This window comes from Salvelinus alpinus, chromosome 4, assembly GCF_045679555.1.
Source record: "Salvelinus alpinus chromosome 4, SLU_Salpinus.1, whole genome shotgun sequence".
Lineage (NCBI taxonomy): Eukaryota > Metazoa > Chordata > Actinopteri > Salmoniformes > Salmonidae > Salvelinus > Salvelinus alpinus.
In genome coordinates, this window is record NC_092089.1 from 68,782,125 (window position 1) to 68,801,602 (window position 19,478).

The window sequence follows — 19,478 nt, forward strand, 5'->3', positions numbered from 1 at the left end:
GAGCATGCTTGTCTAATATGGTGAGGAAGTAACCTTTAAAGAATGACCAGGCATCCTCAACTGACGGGATGATGTCAATATCCTTCCAGGGTACCCGGGCCAGGTCGATTAGAAAGGCCTGCTCGCAGAAGTGTTTTAGGGAGCGTTTGACAGTGATGAGGGGTGGTCGTTTGACCGCGGACCCGTAGCGGATACAGGCAATGAGGCAGTGATCGCTGAGATCTTGATTGAAGACAGCAGAGGTGTATTTGGAGGGCAAGTTGGTCAGGATAATGTCTATTAGGGTGCCCATGTTTACGGATTTAGGGTTGTACCTGGTGGGTTCCTTGATGATGTGTGAGATTGAGGGCATCTAGCATAGATTGTAGGACTGCCGGGGTGTTAAGCATATCCCAGTTTAGGTCACCTAACAGAACAAACTCTGAAGCTAGATGGGGAGCGATCAATTCACAGATGGTGTCCAGGGCACAGCTGGGAGCTGAGGGGGGTCGGTAGCAGGCGGCAACATTGAGAGACTTATTTCTGGAGAGATTAATTTTTTTAATTAGAAGTTCGAACTGTTTGGGCATAGACCTGGAAAGTATGACAGAACTTTGCAGGCTATCTCTGCAGTAGATTGCAACTCCTCCCCCTTTGGCGTTTCTATCTTGACGGAAAGTGTTATAGTTGGGTATGGAAATCTGAGAATCTTTGGTGGCCTTCCTAAGCCAGGATTCAGACACGGCAAGGACATCAGGGTTGGCAGAGTGTGTTAACGCGGTGAGTAAGACAAACTTAGGGAGGAGGCTTCTGATGTTGACATGCATGAGGCCAAGGCTTTTTCGATCACAGAAGTCAACAAATGAGGGTGCCTGGGGACATGCAGGGCCTGGGTTTACCTCCACATCACCCGAGGAACAGAGGAGTAGTAGGATGAGGGTGCGGCTAAAGGCTATCACAACTGGTCGCCTAGAGCGTTGGGGACAAGGAATAAAAGGAGCAGATTTATGGGCGTGGTAGAATAGATTCTGGGCATAATGTGCAGACAGGGGTATGGTGGGGCACGGGTACAGCGGAGGCAAGCCCAGGCACTGGGTGATGATAAGAGAGGTTGTATCTCTGGACATGCTGGTCTCAATGGGTGAGGTCACCGCATGTGTGGGAGGTGGGACAAAGGAGGTATCAGAGGTACGGAGAGTGGAACTACGGGGTCCAATGCAAACCAAAACAATGATAACTAGCCTGAACAACAGTATACAAGGCATATTGATATTTGAGAGAGACATACAGTAAGGCATAAAGTGATTGCAGGTCTTGATTGGGAGAGCTAGCTAAAACAACAGGTGAGATAACAGTAGCTAGTCAGCTAACACAGCAACAGCAGGTAAAAATGGCGACGACTAGGCAGAGAGGGTCGGATTAACTACACACAGAGCCTGAGTTAAAACACAGAGCCGACAGATAAAACACAAATAAACAGAATGGAGTACCGTGAATTAATGGACAGTCCGGCAGGCATCAGCTATGTAGCCAAGTGATCATAGTGTCCAGGGGGCAGCCGTAGATGGAGCAGGGAAGCCGCCACTACGCTAGCACGCGGCGTTTAAAGTTAGTAGCCCGGGGGTGGTCTGCTCAGACGGAGGAGGTCTGCTCAGACGGAGGCCGGTTGAGGGCACAGCGGATGGGGTATTCGTCTGCAGACCAGACGTGGTCGTGTCGACAGAGAATCCAAGCCGGATGGCGATGGCGAAAGAGAGGTTGTAATTGTAGAATTGTGTTTGCTAACTGGTGCTAGCTTCGTGGCAGTGGCGCTAGCTGCGCTAGCTGCAAGCTAGCTGTGAGGATCAGAAGTAGTGGCTCAGGGATTACGGCAGGAATCCGGCGTTGTTGTCGAGAGACAGTCCGATGCTGGTAAATTGGTGAGTAATATCCAGGCTAATAACAGGGCTGGTGTCTGTGCAGAAGGTAAAAGCTGCTAGCAGCGGCTAAAAATGACTAAATAGCTTGTAGCTGATTAGCTGGTTAGCTACTGGGGGTTCTTGAATGTGTTCCAAAGTTAAAAAATAATAGCGATTCCGTATCACATTGGGTTAGGTAGGTTACCGGAAGGTATAATCGAATTAAAAATCGAAAAGAGATTAAAAAAAAAATTAAAAAAAAAAAAAGAATATATATATATATATATATATACAGTGGGGAGAACAAGTACTTGACACACTGACAACTCCGCAGGCCCTCCCACCCACAAAGCATGCAGAGGTCTGCAACCCCCATCATAGGTACACTTCAACTGTGAGAGAAGGAATCCAAAACAAAAACCCAGAAAACCACACTGTATGATCCCTAATCAATTAATCTGCATTTTATTGCATGACATAAGTATTTGATACATCAGAAAAGCAGAACTGAATATTTGGTACAGAAACCTTAGTTTGCAATTACAGAGATCATACGTTTCCTGTAGTTCTTGACCAGGTTTGCACACACTGCAGCAGGGATTTTGGCCCACTCCTCCATACAGACCTTCTCCAGATCCTTCAGGTTTCGGGGCTGTCGCTGGGCAATACGGACTTTCGGCTCCCTCCAAAGATTTTCTATTGGGTTCAGGTCTGGAGACTGGCTAGGCCACTCCAGGACCTTGAGATGCTTCTTACGGAGCCACTCCTTAGTTGCCCTGGCTGTGTGTTTCGGGTCGTTGTCATGCTGGAAGACCCAGCCACGACCCATCTTCAATGCTCTTACTGAGGGAAGGAGGTTGTTGGTCAAGATCTCGCGATACATGGCCCCATCCATCCTCCCTTCAATACGGTGCAGTCGTCCTGTCCCCTTTGCAGAAAAGCATCCCCAAATAATGATGTTTCCACCTCCATGCTTCACGGTTGGGATGGTGTTCTTGGGGTTGTACTCATCCTTCTATTCCTCCAAACACGGCGAGTGGAGTTTAGAGCAAAAAGCTCTATTTTTGTCTCATCAGACCACATGACCTTCTCCCATTCCTCCTCTGGATCATCCAGATGGTCATTGGCAAACTTCAGACGGGCCTGGACATGCGCTGGCTTGAGCAGGGGGACCTTGCGTGCGCTGCAGGATTTTAATCCATGACGGCGTAGTGTGTTACTAATGGTTTTCTTTGAGACTGTGGTCCCAGCTCTCTTCAGGTCATTGACCAGGTCCTGCCGTGTAGTTCTGGGCTGATCCCTCACATTCCTCATGATCATTGATGCCCCACGAGGTGAGATCTTGCATGGAGCCCCAGACCGAGGGTGATTGACCGTCATCTTGAACTTCTTCCATTTTCTAATAATTGTGCCAACAGTTGTTGCCTTCTCACCAAGCTGCTTGGCTATTGTCCTGTAGCCCATCCCAGCCTTGTACAGGTCTACAATTTATCCCTGATGTCCTTACACAGCTCTCTGGTCTTGGCCATTGTGGAGAGGTTGGAGTCTGTTTGATTGAGTGTGTGGACAGGTGTCTTTTATACAGGTAACGAGTTCAAACAGGTGCAGTTAATACAGGTAATGAGTGGAGAACAGGAGGGCTTCTTAAAGAAAAACTAACAGGTCTGTGAGAGCCGGAATTCTTACTGGTTGGTAGGTGATCAAATACTTATGTCATGCAATAAAATGCAAACCAATTACTCAAAAATCATACAATGTGATTCTCTGGACCTCCGCTCCAGACCCCGTCCCCCACAGCTGAAGTGCACCTATGATAAAAATGACAGACCTCTACATGCTCCGCAAGCAGGAAAACCTGCAAAATCGGCAGTGCACCAAATACTTGTTCTCCCCACCGTATACATATATATATATATATATATATATACACAAGAAATACGAAAAATACAAACGTACATGAGAGGACGAAACAAAACACGTCTACACTGCTACGCCATCTTGGTTTTAATCACTCTCCTAAGCACAGTGCAAAACAAAGAACACCAATAACATCAATTGACCAATCCCTAGGCTGGAAAAAGTGTTTTGTACTATAAAAAGCACAATCCAGCAACCATTTGCTCCAAGGGCAAACACGTAGGAAAACAATTTCATCCTTTTCAAGTGTGTCTATTTAAAGCTACTCACCTCATGGTTGGTCTCGGTTTGGGAGATTGGTTTGTTATGTTAGCAACCCTATGCTTTATTTACATTAACAGGACTAAGCATCGCCACTCACTTCTTCTATCCTGATTACCTACACCTCTGCACCACTACAAACATAAGGCTCTTCTCATTCATCTAGAACAAGAACGGACAGACCTTCCTTCAGAGCTCATCTCTCCATATTTCCTTCTTCCCTCTACCTTCTGTCCTCTCCCATTTCTGTCACTGCATCCCTCTAAAAGTCAATTACCCTGTATGCTCTCCTCCCTCTGCCCATATCCTTCCTGGCTAAGACGCGATTTAGCCCATTCTCATGTCTATTATCGCTCCCACCCCCCCATACAAGCATTGGATCTTCATCACTGGAGCTTCATCATAGAGAATTAAATTATAAGTCTAGTGATATGTTTATAGAAATGCAAGAACAGCATATCAGCAAGAGCACTTCGGACAAGATGATAATCATCTTTTTAGCATCACAAAATAAATGGCCTGCGCACGGCCTACAGGACTGAAATGTCTGTTTTTTTTCTCCTTTCTCTACGACAAATGGAACAGCATGTGTGTGGTCAACGCGTTGACAAGAACTGGATCCTATTTGACTGAAATGGAACTGAATTTCTCCATCTACACTGACAATTCCTTATTTTCCAGTGACTGAAGCAGCACTGATTTTTTTTTAAACATTGAAATGCACTGCTTCTCCAATGGCTGAAATGGTACAGACATGTGCACGTCACTGACTTTATTCAAGTCTAACTCCCAAAAATGCTGTTCTAAAGGCCCTTTTCTTAGTAGTTGATGTCAGAGGTCACCATGTGGGAGAAGTGGGTGCTCAGGATGATAGACGAGTTTCCCACTAGTAATTACTAGTTTATGGACCGTTCAAGTAGATTTTTCAGTTGCATGTGGTAAATTCCCACTTTCTACTTGTTTACCAATGCACCATGACACTGCCTCCTTCAGTGCCAGATGCACACTTGTGACTCTCATAATAGTAATGTGATGGGTTGTCACTGTTAAAGGTCCAATGCAGCTGTTTTTTTTCTCAATATCAAATCTTTTCTGGGTTTTAAGTACCTTACTGGAAGTGGGGAGGGGACAACCGTAAACTAGCTTTTATTGGCAGGTTTGGAACTCTTATTGGTCTAACTAATGTACCGCCTGGTGATTGCACCAGGCAGGACAAAACTCCATTCCACCAAAACAGGCTGAATTTTCAGGAGGCCTTTTCAAACAGGTCTTACACTAAAAGGGCATTAGCAGCATTTTCACAATTGCACAGTATTATTCAAACCGTATAGTGTGGAAATATATATATTTTTAAAGAATCCCGTTTTCGACTTCACTGGGCCTTTTTATGTAAGCGCAACACAGTTAGCCAATTCATTGAAAGCTTTGGTTTGCTAATATAGGGTGGGTACTTCCTGTTTGCTGAAATTGGTGCAAGAGGGAAGTTCGTATAGTGGCCCGAGCACTTTCACGAGATGCTGGAATCCCCTATTCTCAACCACCGAGAATGGGCGCATATCCACGGCTATAAACCAAAAACTGCATATAAACAAAATAGCGTACCTATCGCTCTTGTAATTTCTTTGGTCAGAACCGGCTACCAAGGGCTACTTGAATGCATAGGGGAGCCAATGTTGTTTCTTTGCGTTTCTGTCTTGCTCTGATATACTGGGGTGCCGTCAGCGTATTTGTCAACATATTTGAAATGTTGGCAGCTGCATAGGCCGTTTTCTTTGAGCGTGGCGACATACTGTTAACGTTTTATCCACAACTCTGTCCATCGCCGTTGTAATCTACTTGGAAGCCAAGATTTAAACAATGATGGAGGATCTTCTAATTCTGGTTTATCAACCCCACCACTCGCCATCGTACAGAACTAGTTTCTGGCTGCACCTCACAAAGGCCAGTTTGAAATGTGCCAATTAGAATTTTGATTATAACGTGCGCATAGGCTGCTGTAGTTTTAACAGAATAGCCTGAAAGGTTTTCAGGTCAGATTTACTTGCGGCATTGGCCTACAACACTGCATAGTTATCCTATAGGCCTAGTGTTTTCATTTGGTTAATATTTATGTATTCATTTTGGTGCACAACACGTACTGAACCAAGGTCCTCGTATCGAATACCTGTACCATCAAATGTTATTTGTCATATGCGCCGAATACAACAGGTGTAGACCTTACTGTGAAATGCTTACTTACAAGCCTTTACCCAACAATGCAGTTTAAGAAAATATTTACTAAATAAACGAAAGTGGGGGGAAAAACAAAAAAAACTAAAATAAAACGAACACAATAAAATAATGAGGCTATACAAAGGGGGTACTGAGTCAATGTGCGAGGATACAGGTTAGTCGAGATAATTTGTACATGTATGTAGGGGCAAGGTAACTATGCATTGATAATAAACAGCAAGTAGCAACAGTGTAAAAACACCCCTAATATGTGACCAAATTGGACACACTTTAGAGCCCTGGACATGCCTCACAAACTTTGGAACTGCCATAAGGTAACAACCTAGTAATGGGCGCTGCTTAGCAACCATTATCAGTAGCTCCGGATGGCTGCCGTTTCATGGGCTCTTAACCAACCGTGCTATTTAAAAAATTGCATTTTCTGTAACTTATTTTGTACATAATGCTGCTGCTACCATCTCTCTTATGACCGAAAAGAGCTTCTGGAAATCAGAACAGCGATTACTCACCTTGAGCTGGATGAAGAATTTCTCTTTAATGAGTCGGACGAGAGGGAATTACTCCAGAGACCAGAACCTTATCCCGGTCATTCACAGGAGAAAGAGACAGAAAAGATATCGGGGTGCCCAGTGAGGATCCGCCGATGAGTGGCTAATCTGCCCTTGCCATCCATACTACAGGCTAACGTACAATCGCTGGAAAATAAATTGGATGAGCTAAAAGCACATATATCCACCAACGGGACATTAACTGTAATATCTTATGTTTCACTGAGTCGTGACTGAACGACAACAAGAATAACATACAGCTGGGGGGTTATACACTGCATCAGCAGGATAGAACAGCAGCCTCTGGTAAAACAAGTGGTGATGGTCTATGTATATTTGTAAACGACAGCTGGTGCACAATATCTAAGGAAGTCTCAAAGTTTTGCTTGCCTGAGGTAGTGTGGTCTACAGCTTATCATGAGAAACTCTCTAGGTAGATAGTGTAAATGTATTTTTCGTAGCTGTCTACAGACCGATGCTGGTACTAAGACCGCACTCAATGAACTGTGTAAGGCCATAAGCAAACAGGAAAATGCTCACCCGGAGGAGGCGCTCCTAGTGGCCGGGGACGTTAATTCAGGGAAACTTAAATCTGTTTTACCTCATTTCTATCAGCATGTTAAATGTGCTGCCAGATGGGTAAAAACTCTAGACCACCTATACTCCAAACACACAGACGCATACAAAGCTCTCCCTCGTCCTCTGACCATAATTATATCCTTCTGATTCCTGCTTACAAGCAAAAATTAAAGCAGGAGGCACCAGTGACTTGGTCAATAAAAAGTGGTCAGATGAAGCAGAAGCTAAACTACAGGACTGTATTGCTAGCACAGACTGGAATATGTTCTGGGAATCTTCCTATGGCATTTAGGAGTACACCACATCAGTCATTGGCTTCATCAATAAGTGCATCGATGACGTCATCCCCACAGTGACTGTACGAACATACCCCAACCAGAAGGCATGGGTTACAGGCAACATTCACACTGAGCTAAAGGGTAGAGCTGCCGCTTTCAAGGAGCGGGACTCTAACCCGGAAGCTTATAAGAAATCTCGCTATGCCCTCCGACGAACCATCAAACAGGCAAAGCATCAATTTAGGACTAAGATCGACTCATACTATATCGGCTCTGACGCTCGTCGGATGTGGCAGTGCGTGCAAACTATTAGACTACAAAGGGTAGTACAGCCGAGAGCTGCCTAGTGACACAAGCCTACCAGACGAGCTAAATTACTTCTATGCTCGCTTCGAGGCAAGTAACACTGAAACATGCATGAGAGCACCAGCTGTCCGGATGACTGTGTGATCATGCTCTCCGCAGCCGATGTGAGAAAAACCTTTAAACAGGTCAACATTCACAAGGCCACAGGGCCAGATGGATTACGAGGACGTGTACTCCGAGCATGCGCTGACCAACTGGCAAGTGTCTTCACTGACAGTTTCAACCTGTCCCTGACTATGTAATACCAACATGTTTCAAGCAGACAACCATAGTCCCTGTGCCAAAGAACACGAAGGTAACTTGCCTAAATGACTACCGACCCGTAGCACTCACATCTGTAGCCATGAAGTGCTTTGAAAGGCTGGTCATGGCTCACATCATCACCATTATCCCAGAAACCCTAGACCCACTCAAATTTGCATACCGCCCGAACAGATACACAGATGAAGCAATCTCCATTGCCCTCCACACTGCCCTTTCACACCTGGACATCTATGTGAGAATGCTATTCATTGACTACAGCTCAGCGTTCAACACCATAGTGCCCTCAAAGCTCATCAATAAGCTAAGGACCCTGGGACTAAACACCTCCCTCTGCAACTGAATCCTGGACTTCCTGACGGGCCTCCCCCAGGTGGTAAGGGTAGGTAACAACACATCCTCCATGCTGATCCTTATCACAGGGGCCCCTCAGGGGGTGCATGCTCAGTCCACTCCTATACTCCCTGTTCACTCATGCCTGAACGACTCCAACACCATCATTAAGTTTGTCGATGACACAACATTGGTAGGCCTGATCACCAACAACGACGAGACGGCATATAGGGAGGAGGTCAGAGAGCTGGCCGTGTGGTGCCAGGACAACAACCTCTCCCTCAACGTGATCAAGACTAAGGAGATGATTGTGGACTACAGGAAAAGGAGGACTGAGCACGCTCCCATTCTCATCGACAGGGCTGCAGTGGAGCAGATTGAGAGCTTCAAGTTCCTTGGTGTCCACATCACCAACAAACTAGACCGTTGCGAAGACTGTTGCGAAGAGGGCACGACAAAACCCATTCCCCCTCAGGAGACTGAAAATATTTGGCATGGGTCCTAAGCTCCTCAAAAGATTCTACAGCTGCAACATCGAGAGCATCCTGACTGGTTGCATCACTGCCTGGTATGGCAACTACTCGGCCATACCAGGCACTACAGACGGTAGTGCGTACGACCCAGTACATCACTGGGGCCACGCTTCCTGCCATCCAGGACCTCTATACCAGGTGGTGTCAGAGGAAGGCCCTAAAATTTGTCAGGCTCCAGCCATCCTAGTCATAGACTGTTCTCTCTTCTACTGCACGGCACGCGGTACCGGAGCGCCAAGTCTATGTCCAAGAGGCTTCTAAACAGCTTCTACCCCCACGTAATACTACTGAACATCTTAATCAAATGGCTACCCAGACTTCTTGTGTTGCAGCTACTCTCTATCTATGCATTAGTCACTTTAACTCTTGCCGTGTGTATATTTATTACCTCGACTAACCGGTGCCCCCACACATTGACTCTGTACCGGTACCCCCTGTAATCAAATCAAATTTTATTTGTCACACACACACGGTTAGCAGATGTTAATGCGAGTGTAGCGAAATGCTTGTGCTTCTAGTTCCGACCATGCAGTAATATCTAACAAGTGATCTAACCTAACAATTTCACAACTACCTTATACGCACAAGTGTAAAGGAATGAATAAGAATATGTACATATAAATATCTGGATGAGCGATGGCCGTGCGGCATAGGCAAGATGCAGTAGATGGTATAGAGTACAGTATATACATATGAGATGAGTAATGTAGGGTATGTAAACATTGTTGTTGAAAGTGGCTAGTGATACATTTATTACATACATTTTTCTATTATTAAAGTGGCTAGAGTTGAGTCAGTATGTTGGAAGCAGCCACTCAATGTTAGTGATGGCTCTTTAACAGTCTGATGGCCTTGAGATAGAAGCTGTTTTTCAGTCTCCCGGTCCCTGCTTTGATGCACCTGTACTGACCTCGCCTTCTGGATGATAGCGGGGTGAACAGGCAGTGGCTCGGGTGGTGTAGGTGTCCTGGGGGGCAGGTAGTTTGACCCCGGTGATGCGTTGTGCAGACCTCACTACCCTCTGGAGAGCCTTACGGTTATGGGCGGAGCAGTTGCCGTACCAGGCGGTGATACAGCCTGACGGGATGCTCTCGATTGTGCATCTGTAAAAGTTTGTGAGTGTTTTTGGTGACAACCCGAATTTCTTCAGCCTCCTGAGGTTGAAGAGGCGCTGCTGCGCCTTCACCACGCTGTCTGTGTGGGTGGACCATTTCAGTTTGTCCGTGATGAGTACGCCGACGAACTTAACTTTCCACCCGCTCCACTACTGTCCCGTTGATGTGGATAGGGGGCTGCTCCCTCTGCTGTTTCCTGAAGTCCACGATCATCTCCTTTGTTTTGTTGGCATTGAGTGTGGGGTTATTTTCCTGACACCACACTCCGAGGGCCCTCACCTCCTCCCTGTAGGCCGTCTCTGTATATAGCCTCGCTATTGTTATTTTCCTTGGGGAAAAGGTTTTAGGTATTTTTCTTAACTACACTGTTGGTTAAGGGCTTGTAACAAGACCTTGCATTTAAGACAAACTTTTTTTACGTCCAGCTGGTGCACCCGGTCCATGGCCAGTAACTCTCATCCTAAGCTCTGACATGACATGTCCTTAGCATGTGTCTGTTCAGAGGAGGGACACAGCCCGGCCCGCTAGAGAGGACAGTAACTCAGTCAGGAGTGAGTGTAGTGTGGATGCTGATTCATGCTGGGCTCATTGCCTGGACACCTTTCTCAGGGGCAAGAGGTTGGCTATCCTCTCCACAGACCTTTGGAAGGCCAGCACTGAATGGGAAAAGGAATACCTAAACTCAGCAAAAAAAATAAAGAAACATCCCTTTTTCAGGACCCTGTCTTTCAAAGATAATTCGTAAAAATCCAAATAACTTCACAGATCTTCATTGTAAAGGGTTTAAACACTGTTTCGCATGCTTGTTCAATGAACCATAAACAATTAATGAACATGCACCTGTGGAACGGTCGTTAAGACACTAACAGCTTACAGACGGTAGGCAATTAAGGCCACAGTTATGAAAACTTAGGACACTAAAGAGGCCTTTCTACTGACTCTGAAAAACACAAAAAGAAAGATGCCCAGGGTCCTTGCTCATCTGCGTCAATGTGCTTTAGGCATGCTGCAAGGAGGCATGAGGACTGCGGATGTGGCTAGGGCAATAAATTGCAATGTACGTACGGTGAGACGCCTAAGACAGCACTACAGGGAGACAGGACGAACAGCTGATCGTCCTCACAGTGGCAGACCACGTGTAACAACACCTGCACAGGATCAGTACATCCAAACATCACATCTGCGGGACAGGTACAGGATGGCAACAACAACTGCCCGAGATAAACCAGGAACGCACAATCTCTCTATCAGTGCTCCAGACTGTCTGCGAGAGGCTGGACTGAGGGCTTGTAGGCCTGTTGTAAGGCAGGTCCTCACCAGACATCACCGGCAACAACATCGCCTATGGGCACAAACCCATTGTCGCTGGACCAGACAGGACTGGCAAAAAGTGCTCTTCACTGACGTGTCGCGGTTTTGTTTCACCAGGGGTGATGGTCGGATTTGCGTTTATCGTCGAAGGAATGAGTGTTACCCCGAGGCCTGTACTCTGGCGCGGGATCGATTTGGAGGTGAAGGGTTCGTCATGGTCTGGGGCAGTGTGTCACAGCATCATTGGACTGAGCTTGTTGTCATTGCAGGCAATCTCCACGCTGTGCGTTACAGGGAAGACCACCTCCCTCATGTGGTACCTTTTCCTGCAGGCTCATCCTGACATGACCCTCCAGCATGACAATGCCACCAGCCATGCTGCTCATTCTGTGCGTGATTTTTTGCAAGGCAGGAATGTCAATGTTCAGGAACTTGCAGGTGCCTTGGTGGAAGAGTGGGTTAACATCTCACAGCAAGAACTGGCAAATCTGGTGCAATCCATGAGGAGGAGATGCACTGCAATACTTAATGCAGCTGGTGGCCACCAGATACTGACTGTTACCTTTGACCCCCCCCCCCCCTTGTTCAGGGACACATTTTTTAATTTCTGTTAGTCACATGTCTGTGGAACTTGTTCAGTTTGTCTCAGTTGTTGAATCTTGTTATGTTCACACAAATATTTACACATGTTAAGTTTGCTGAAAATTAACTGAGTTGACAGTGAGAGGGCGTTTTCTTTTTTGCTGAGTATATATGAACTGAGCTCACAGCAGAGAGCAGAGACTTCACCAGTAGGTCTTCCGAGTCCCTTTCATACATTAGCTCACTGGACTGTCACTAAATCTGTGACTCAGTCGTAACATTGAGTTGAATCGTGGGGTGTGTAGTGTGCTCTCATGGTACCCCTCTGTCACTGCGGTGGAATTACTGTAGACCTGCCTGGGCAAGGGGTTTCACAGCCACAGGACAGGATTAGGCTTAATGCGTCTGCATGCTTCCCTTCCCAAACAGTTTGTGCATATATTATGACAACATTTTGTGACGTTTTGATCTTCGCAAGGGTTATTTTGGCTGGGGTTTCTTCAATGAAGTGTTTGTCATTCAATGATAGACGACTCGTTTTCATGCAAAAAAATGTCACTTAAGAAATGCTGTAACAAACATCTTAGTAAGATGTAAAATTTGTTAAATGTAAGATCTCTGAAAAACGTAAAAATGAATGACTTTTGATTAGGTGTATACATACTACGGCGTCTCAAGATGGACACACAGTATTAGTGCCGCATTTTTCTCGTTTTTCAAGCGAAGGTCTTTTAAGGGAGTCTGCAAGCACACTCGTTTGGTTCACCTAGCCAAGTTCGGCTGAGCGCCAGCCGAACCGAAGCATGGGGAAGCCTTAAATGACAACCCCAACAACTCATTTTAGAAACGGCAGACTGTAGCCTGAGTTACATGTTTGTTACAGCACTGAGGAAACAGTAGTCACAACCTAGACTAACCCAGAGAACATTGAGCCAGATATTTCACAGGATTTATACATGTGAAGAATCCAGTTGGTATTTCCACTCACTACTAAATATGGTGTCGAGAGGAAGCCCAGTGGGAGAAGATGGCGCGAGATGGATTTTTGCCGACATTCTGCTAATTTTCTCGTTGACATTTGATCTCCATACATTTTTCAGGTTTCCAAAACTAGCATCTGTAACAGAGTTGACTGCATTTTGTGGACTTTACCCTTTGCCAAAGTTTCTAAAAATGGCGTTGTTTAGAAGGAGTGCAAGGGCAAATTGAGTTATTGCACGTGCGCACTTCACAATGTAGCCATTCCCTAATGAAAATATGCTAATAAATGCTAGAAGGAGCGAACAGGATCTCACTAGCCCGTGCTTGGCTCTGCCCACCTGTTCTGCCCACTATGATAAATTGGCTCCTATTGGAAATTACCGGCTCTGGTCTATCTTGGGTTAGTTATAACAATCTTTGATAGCACTGTAGGCTCATATTACAAACGCATGCCTGGACTGTTGCATAACTGGATCAAGAGAGAAGCAGGCAGCCCCCCCCCACCCCCCAAAAAAGACAGCACAACTGAGGACAAGCAGTAGAAGAAGGCGAGATACAAAAATGACCAAGTTTTTGTTATCTTGTCTGACTGAGACTACAGCTGTTTCCTTTGTTCCCTGTGGAGCCTGGCAGCTAGGCAGGGCTGCATGCTAGTCCTGCCCTCCATGTCTTTCTTTCTGGTGGTTAGGACTTAAGGGACAACTGACAACAGATACAGTGCTCCTTACAGACCTTTAGGAGAGAGGGCCCCACCCACTCCACTCTCTCCTTCATTGCTCTGGGAAGCGTTCACTAACAATGTGTTATAGGACACTGTATTGTCTTGTTCTCTCCTTCAGTCTTTTTGTTGTTGTCCCTCTTATATCCTGCTTCCGGCATTGTTCCTTTTCCCTCCCCTCCCTTGTGCCTGAGAACCAAGTGGGCTTGTCTGCCTGGCTGCTTCTGCTGTTCTGTGGCTCCTGATTAGTGCCTGAGCGTTGCCCCTGGTTACAGGCAGGCAGGTGGTGTCTGGTTACCTCACCTTGCTGTGTCATTCTCCTGTATTGTTAACCCCAGCCAAAGAGGGTAGGGTGGAGACTACACAGCAGGCCTCGGGTGTAGATTCTGTTTCCTTTCAATTCTCTCTGCTTTGGGTTTCGACTGGGGGGGTAGAGTTGAGGCCGGGGCCTACTGCCGGAGAGAATTGCCTAACCTTGTTTTCACACCTGACTGAGTTTATTTACTGAGAATCTGGAGTAGCCTAAATCATCATTGGTGGAATGGTTCTTTGTTTTTCCGACGTTACCTTTTAGAGCACGATCTCTGATCATTATCATGTTGGAAAGGAAAAGTGTTTCCAACCAGCTGATGACTGATTTCTAAGGTGAGTAAAACCCTTACGGGGATGGGAGTCGGTCTCATTGCACAACAATATTTTGTTTGAAAACAACTCTGTTTTAAAAGTGAAACCGTTGACGTTGACACATACTTTAATTTGTCGACAATGGTGACTTCACAGGAAATGGTATTTGGTTAGGCCTAACAGCAGGTTATTGTTATTATTGTTACTATTATTATTCAATATAATTAATGGCATCTTGTCCAGTATGTTACTGTCAATGTGGAACATCTGCACCTGTTGCTTCTTTGACAATGCTGTTGGAATCAATGTTTTACCCCCACATGTAATTTGCCTTATGGGCATTTCCATCGAAAAGGACCCATTTGCACCAACAAATAATAATAAAAGGTGCAGAAATTAAAACGCATGAAGGATTTTTTTTTTCAGTAATAAAAAGGTACCTATGAAATAAAAAGTAAAGAGTAAAAACAATACCATCTAAAACACATATGTTCATAGGAGCATATCAAATTGGGTGTCAAAACGAAAGTGAGAAGTTTATATTTTGAGGAAATGAAGGCATAAATACATTTTTCAACCCTTTTCCATCTAAACAAATTAGGCATAAGTAAAGGCTTGGATTTCTGGATAAACATGGAAAAGGGGTTTAAAACATCTACCAGAAAGTCTTAAGAGGTGTCACAAAATACATCAACACTCTAATGTTGATGTAAAGATCTCTGGCACTAATATCAACACTTATATTTAGTTTTGGAGAAAGTGTTTCTAGCCTTGTCCCCAAAAACCCACATCTTTAAGATATTTTCTAATTTCTCTCCCTCACGGGGAGGGAGGATAGTGGAAGTTCACAGAAGTAACAATTAATGATAGACCTACCAATGAGTTATAGTGATTTTATTGATATGCATTTTGTTTATGAATTAAGTGATTTAAAACTTGTAAATCCGTTACCAAATTGGTAACAGAATTATCCCACAAAAGAATCACTACTGGAATTACTGCAGCTGAATTGGCTACAATGGGAAATCATAATAGTCACAAACCACAGCTGGGTCACCTGCTACTGTCCTCCCTTCCACTGTCATACTGTTATGATCAGCTCATAACTGTTTTCCTTCTGTCGTCTGGTGGTCAAACAAAGTGTGTTACAACAGTCTGAGTCTAGACACTCTCCCTATATATATATATATATTATATAAGGCTATTCCATGTGAGAAATTGCCAAGAAACTGAAGATCTCGTACAACGCTGTGTACTACTCCCTTCACACAATAGCGCAAACTGGCTCTAACCAGAATAGAAAGAGGAGTTGGAGGCTCCGGTGCACAACTGAGGAAGAGGACAAGTACATTGTGTCTAGTTTGAGAAACAGACGCCTCGCAAGTCCTCAACTGGCAGCTTCATTAAATAGTACCCACAAAACACTAGTCTCAACATCAACAGTGAAGCTACTTTAACTTTAAGCAAAACATCAGGAAATCTTGCATTTTAACTTTATACTGGAGGAAAAACTATACCATAGGAAATTACTGGAGAAAAGTTGCCTACACATCAGTCAGAGCGCTGTCTGGTGGACCAATGTCGTGAGCAAATATATTTAATCTGATGGAGAAGTGCAACTGAAAGTGTGAAAATACTCCTTACATTCATGATTTTGAGCGAACCCTGACTGAAGCCTAGCAGAATTTACAATAAGAAGCTATTTAGATCTGCGTTTACAAAACACAGCAAGGTATTTCTTCAGCATTTTATATTTTTCAGCGTAGAAAACGCAGAATCCTGCTTTAAAGTGACCCCTGCTGTACTGAACTATATTGTACTGAACTCCGCTGATTTGTACTGTACTGTGCTGTAGAAGTCGACCGATTTTTATGATTTTTCAATGCAGATGGTCGAATCCGGAAACTATCATTTCGAAAACGTTTATTCTTTCAGTGAAATACGGAACCATTCCGTATTTTATCTATCGGGTGGCATCCATAAGTCTAAATATTGCTGTTACATTGCACAACCTTCAATGTTATGTCATAATTATGTAAAATTCTGGCAAATTAATTATGGTCTTTGTTAGGAAGAAATGGTCTTCACACAGTTCGCAACGAGCCAGGCGGCCCAAACTGCTTCATATACCCTGACTCTGCTTGCACAGAACGCAAGAGAAGTGACACGTTTCTAGTTAACAATTTTCCTAATTTTCACGCTAACATGAATTTCTTTATGCAGGTTTCTTTATGCAGGTTTTAAAAAATATATATACTTGTGTATTGATTTTAAGGCATTGATGTTTATGGTTAGGTACATTGGTGCAACGACAGTGCTTTTTTCGCGAATGCGCTTGTTAAATCATCTACCGTTTGGCGAAGTAGGCTGTGATTCGATGATAAATTAACAGGCACTGCATTGATTATTTGCAACGCAGGACAAGCTAGTTAAACTAGTAATATCATCAACCATGTGTAGTTAACTAGTGATTCTGTTAAGATTGATTGTTTTTCATAAGATAAGTTTAATGCTAGCTAGCAACTTACCTTGGCTCCGTGCTGCACTCATGTAACAGGTGGTCACCCTGCCACGCAGTCTCCTCATGGAGTGCAATGTAATCAGCGTACAAAAATGCCGATTGACGATTTGTTATGGAAACTTGAAATCGTCCCCAATTTATCGGCCTCTACTGTGCTGTCCAAACTTGTGAAACATGAGGAGAATGACATTCCTAACCATAATGATGCGTTTCTTTGTAGTACAGCACAGGGAACCATGATGTAATTCCGTTTCCGGGTGTAAATCCACTTCACTTACTGTAGTTCAATAACCAAAATCTATTTTTATCAAACTCAAGGTGCCATGTCATAGCTGACACCCCGTTCTTTCTGCAGACATCTTTGAATCTTAATTTGAAGCAGATATTTACGTTTCTTTTGGAAAACGTGGCCGTATAAAGATTTTACCGTAATTCTGTTACCAAAGTTTGCATCTGCAGTTCTTCCACTAAGTCAGTGGAAATTGTTTAAAGTAGTCCTTATGCAAAGTTGTATGGTTTATTAAACTTTTTAAATCCATGGCATACATTTCAAAGTGAAAAAGCTGAGTCAAAGCGTAATTCCATTACTGTGGAATGGCCCTTATTTAATCATATCTCAGGGTGTTGGACTACAGATACAAACATTGGTTGAGGCACTCCACTAACACCAGTGTGCTTCTGACGTTTACACTGTTCTTTGTTTTTTTAGCTGCGTCTGTTGGTTTTGTTCTTGTTGCCTAGTGTGTACTATGGGTTGGTTGCTTGGCTTGTTCCAGCCGCCTGGCCACACACTAACTGCACTGCCCTGCTAGCCTAATGAGTGCATGTTTATGAGGAGGCTCAGGTGGATTCATATATCAGCTCTGCAACTGCCTCCCTGGGCCATACAGGAAGGAAGCGGTGGCTTTAAACACCATGACAAATATTTGTCCATTCAAACGGGTTAGAGTGGCTAGCTTCCTTTAACAAAAAATCATGCTCGAGTTCCATGTTGAACCTATTTAATTAATCTGCATAATTAATGCCCTGACATAAGATATTAGTGGATGTGTGAGGCAGATACATGATGAAGCTCCATCTGGTACTGAAGTAATTAATCAGGCTGAAACAACCCGCTACTGAACCTGGACTCCACTACTTTCTCTGCTCACCAGAGCACCGAGTGTGACACTCACTCACTTTCTCACACAATGCCCAGGAGACACTAGTAGAGGACTGGGTTCACTTCACATTGATCCAGGCCGTGTGTGTTAACCTCTGAACTGGAGAGTGAAGCAAATAACAATGGTATTTTTAGGCGTGTGTCATTGCGAATATTTACACATTGTATGTCGGTCGCTGCAAGTAAATCAACCATTCATCAGATTCTGTCAGAATTAAAGGGGGGTGAACTGTGTGTGTGACATTGTGAATTTTAACACCGTTTGTGTGTCCCTGCAGAGTACAGCCGCTTTGAGTCGAAGATCCACGACCTGAGGGAACAGATGATGAACAGTAGCATGAGCTCTGGTTCGGGCTCCCTGCGCACCAGCGAGAAACGCTCCCTCTACGTCAGGTACCAGAAGACACGCACAGTACACACCTCTCCCAAATTCATCACGTTTAGCTCACCACTCACAAATACTATGATTTTTTATCAGCACAAAGTAGGTCATGATGAGACTATCGTACGCCAAGTATCTGCTCATTTGATGAGCAGGCTTTTCAGTTGGATGCCACACATGACCATATTTACATAGTTGCAGCCTATGGCTGGCAAAAGTACTCCTGGTATCATAATGTTATTACATTTTGGGCATGAAGCCAAAACTGTAAGGAACCCCAGTCAGTCAGGAAGAGCAACATGTGCCAGGCAGGCAGCCTTCCCGACTGTAATGAGTGCAGCTGCCCGAGTCGGAACAGGAAGTGTTCTGGGGGGTCAAGGTGAAAATTATTATTCTATGATGTAACACTCATGTCCCAAGAACTGGAAACATATTTCAAGCTAAGTGTTGTGGTGCAGCGTCACGTAAACCCAATATTTACAACCCCTGCAATAATAGCAACATTTTCACTTTTGATGGCGATTCTTGACAGAGAAGGAAGCATCTACAAATCCAAGGCTTACTATGAACACAAGCTAGATCAAAATACTTGAAATGAACGATACGTAATCAGTTCGATGTCCAAAGCAGAAACGGTCAATAAACAAAGTAAGATATTGTTCTGTCATTTTCCCATTGTATCTCCCAACAAGACTTTAACTCATTGGACCACCTATAGACACAGTGTAAACCAGGATGACTAATGCTCTGTAAGTCTCCTGTCAGCCAGGGAGAGCTATCCTTTCCTCTGTGTGGGTGACTAAGCATACAGTTATGGAGGAAAAGGCTCTGTTTCATTCCAATGCACAGCAGTAGAGCAGACTTCTCCCCAGCCAGCCTATCCTCTGGAATGTGAGA

The 19,478-nt window shown here is 44.5% G+C and overlaps 1 protein-coding gene across 11 annotated transcripts in view; it reads left to right on the plus strand.

The window, feature by feature from the left end:
- The window catches only part of LOC139574308 (disks large homolog 3-like), a 141,599-nt gene that overhangs the window by 114,202 nt on the left and 7,919 nt on the right, over positions 1 to 19,478 (plus strand). For 10 of the 11 annotated variants that reach the window (XM_071398764.1, XM_071398765.1, XM_071398767.1 and 7 more), the window contains one exon: positions 18,478 to 18,592. In XM_071398764.1, the coding sequence (XP_071254865.1) occupies positions 18,478 to 18,592 (115 nt within the window). Of the gene's footprint in view, positions 1 to 14,271; positions 14,538 to 18,477; positions 18,593 to 19,478 lie in introns of those variants that run through there. The other variant, XM_071398773.1, reaches the window with a different exon arrangement.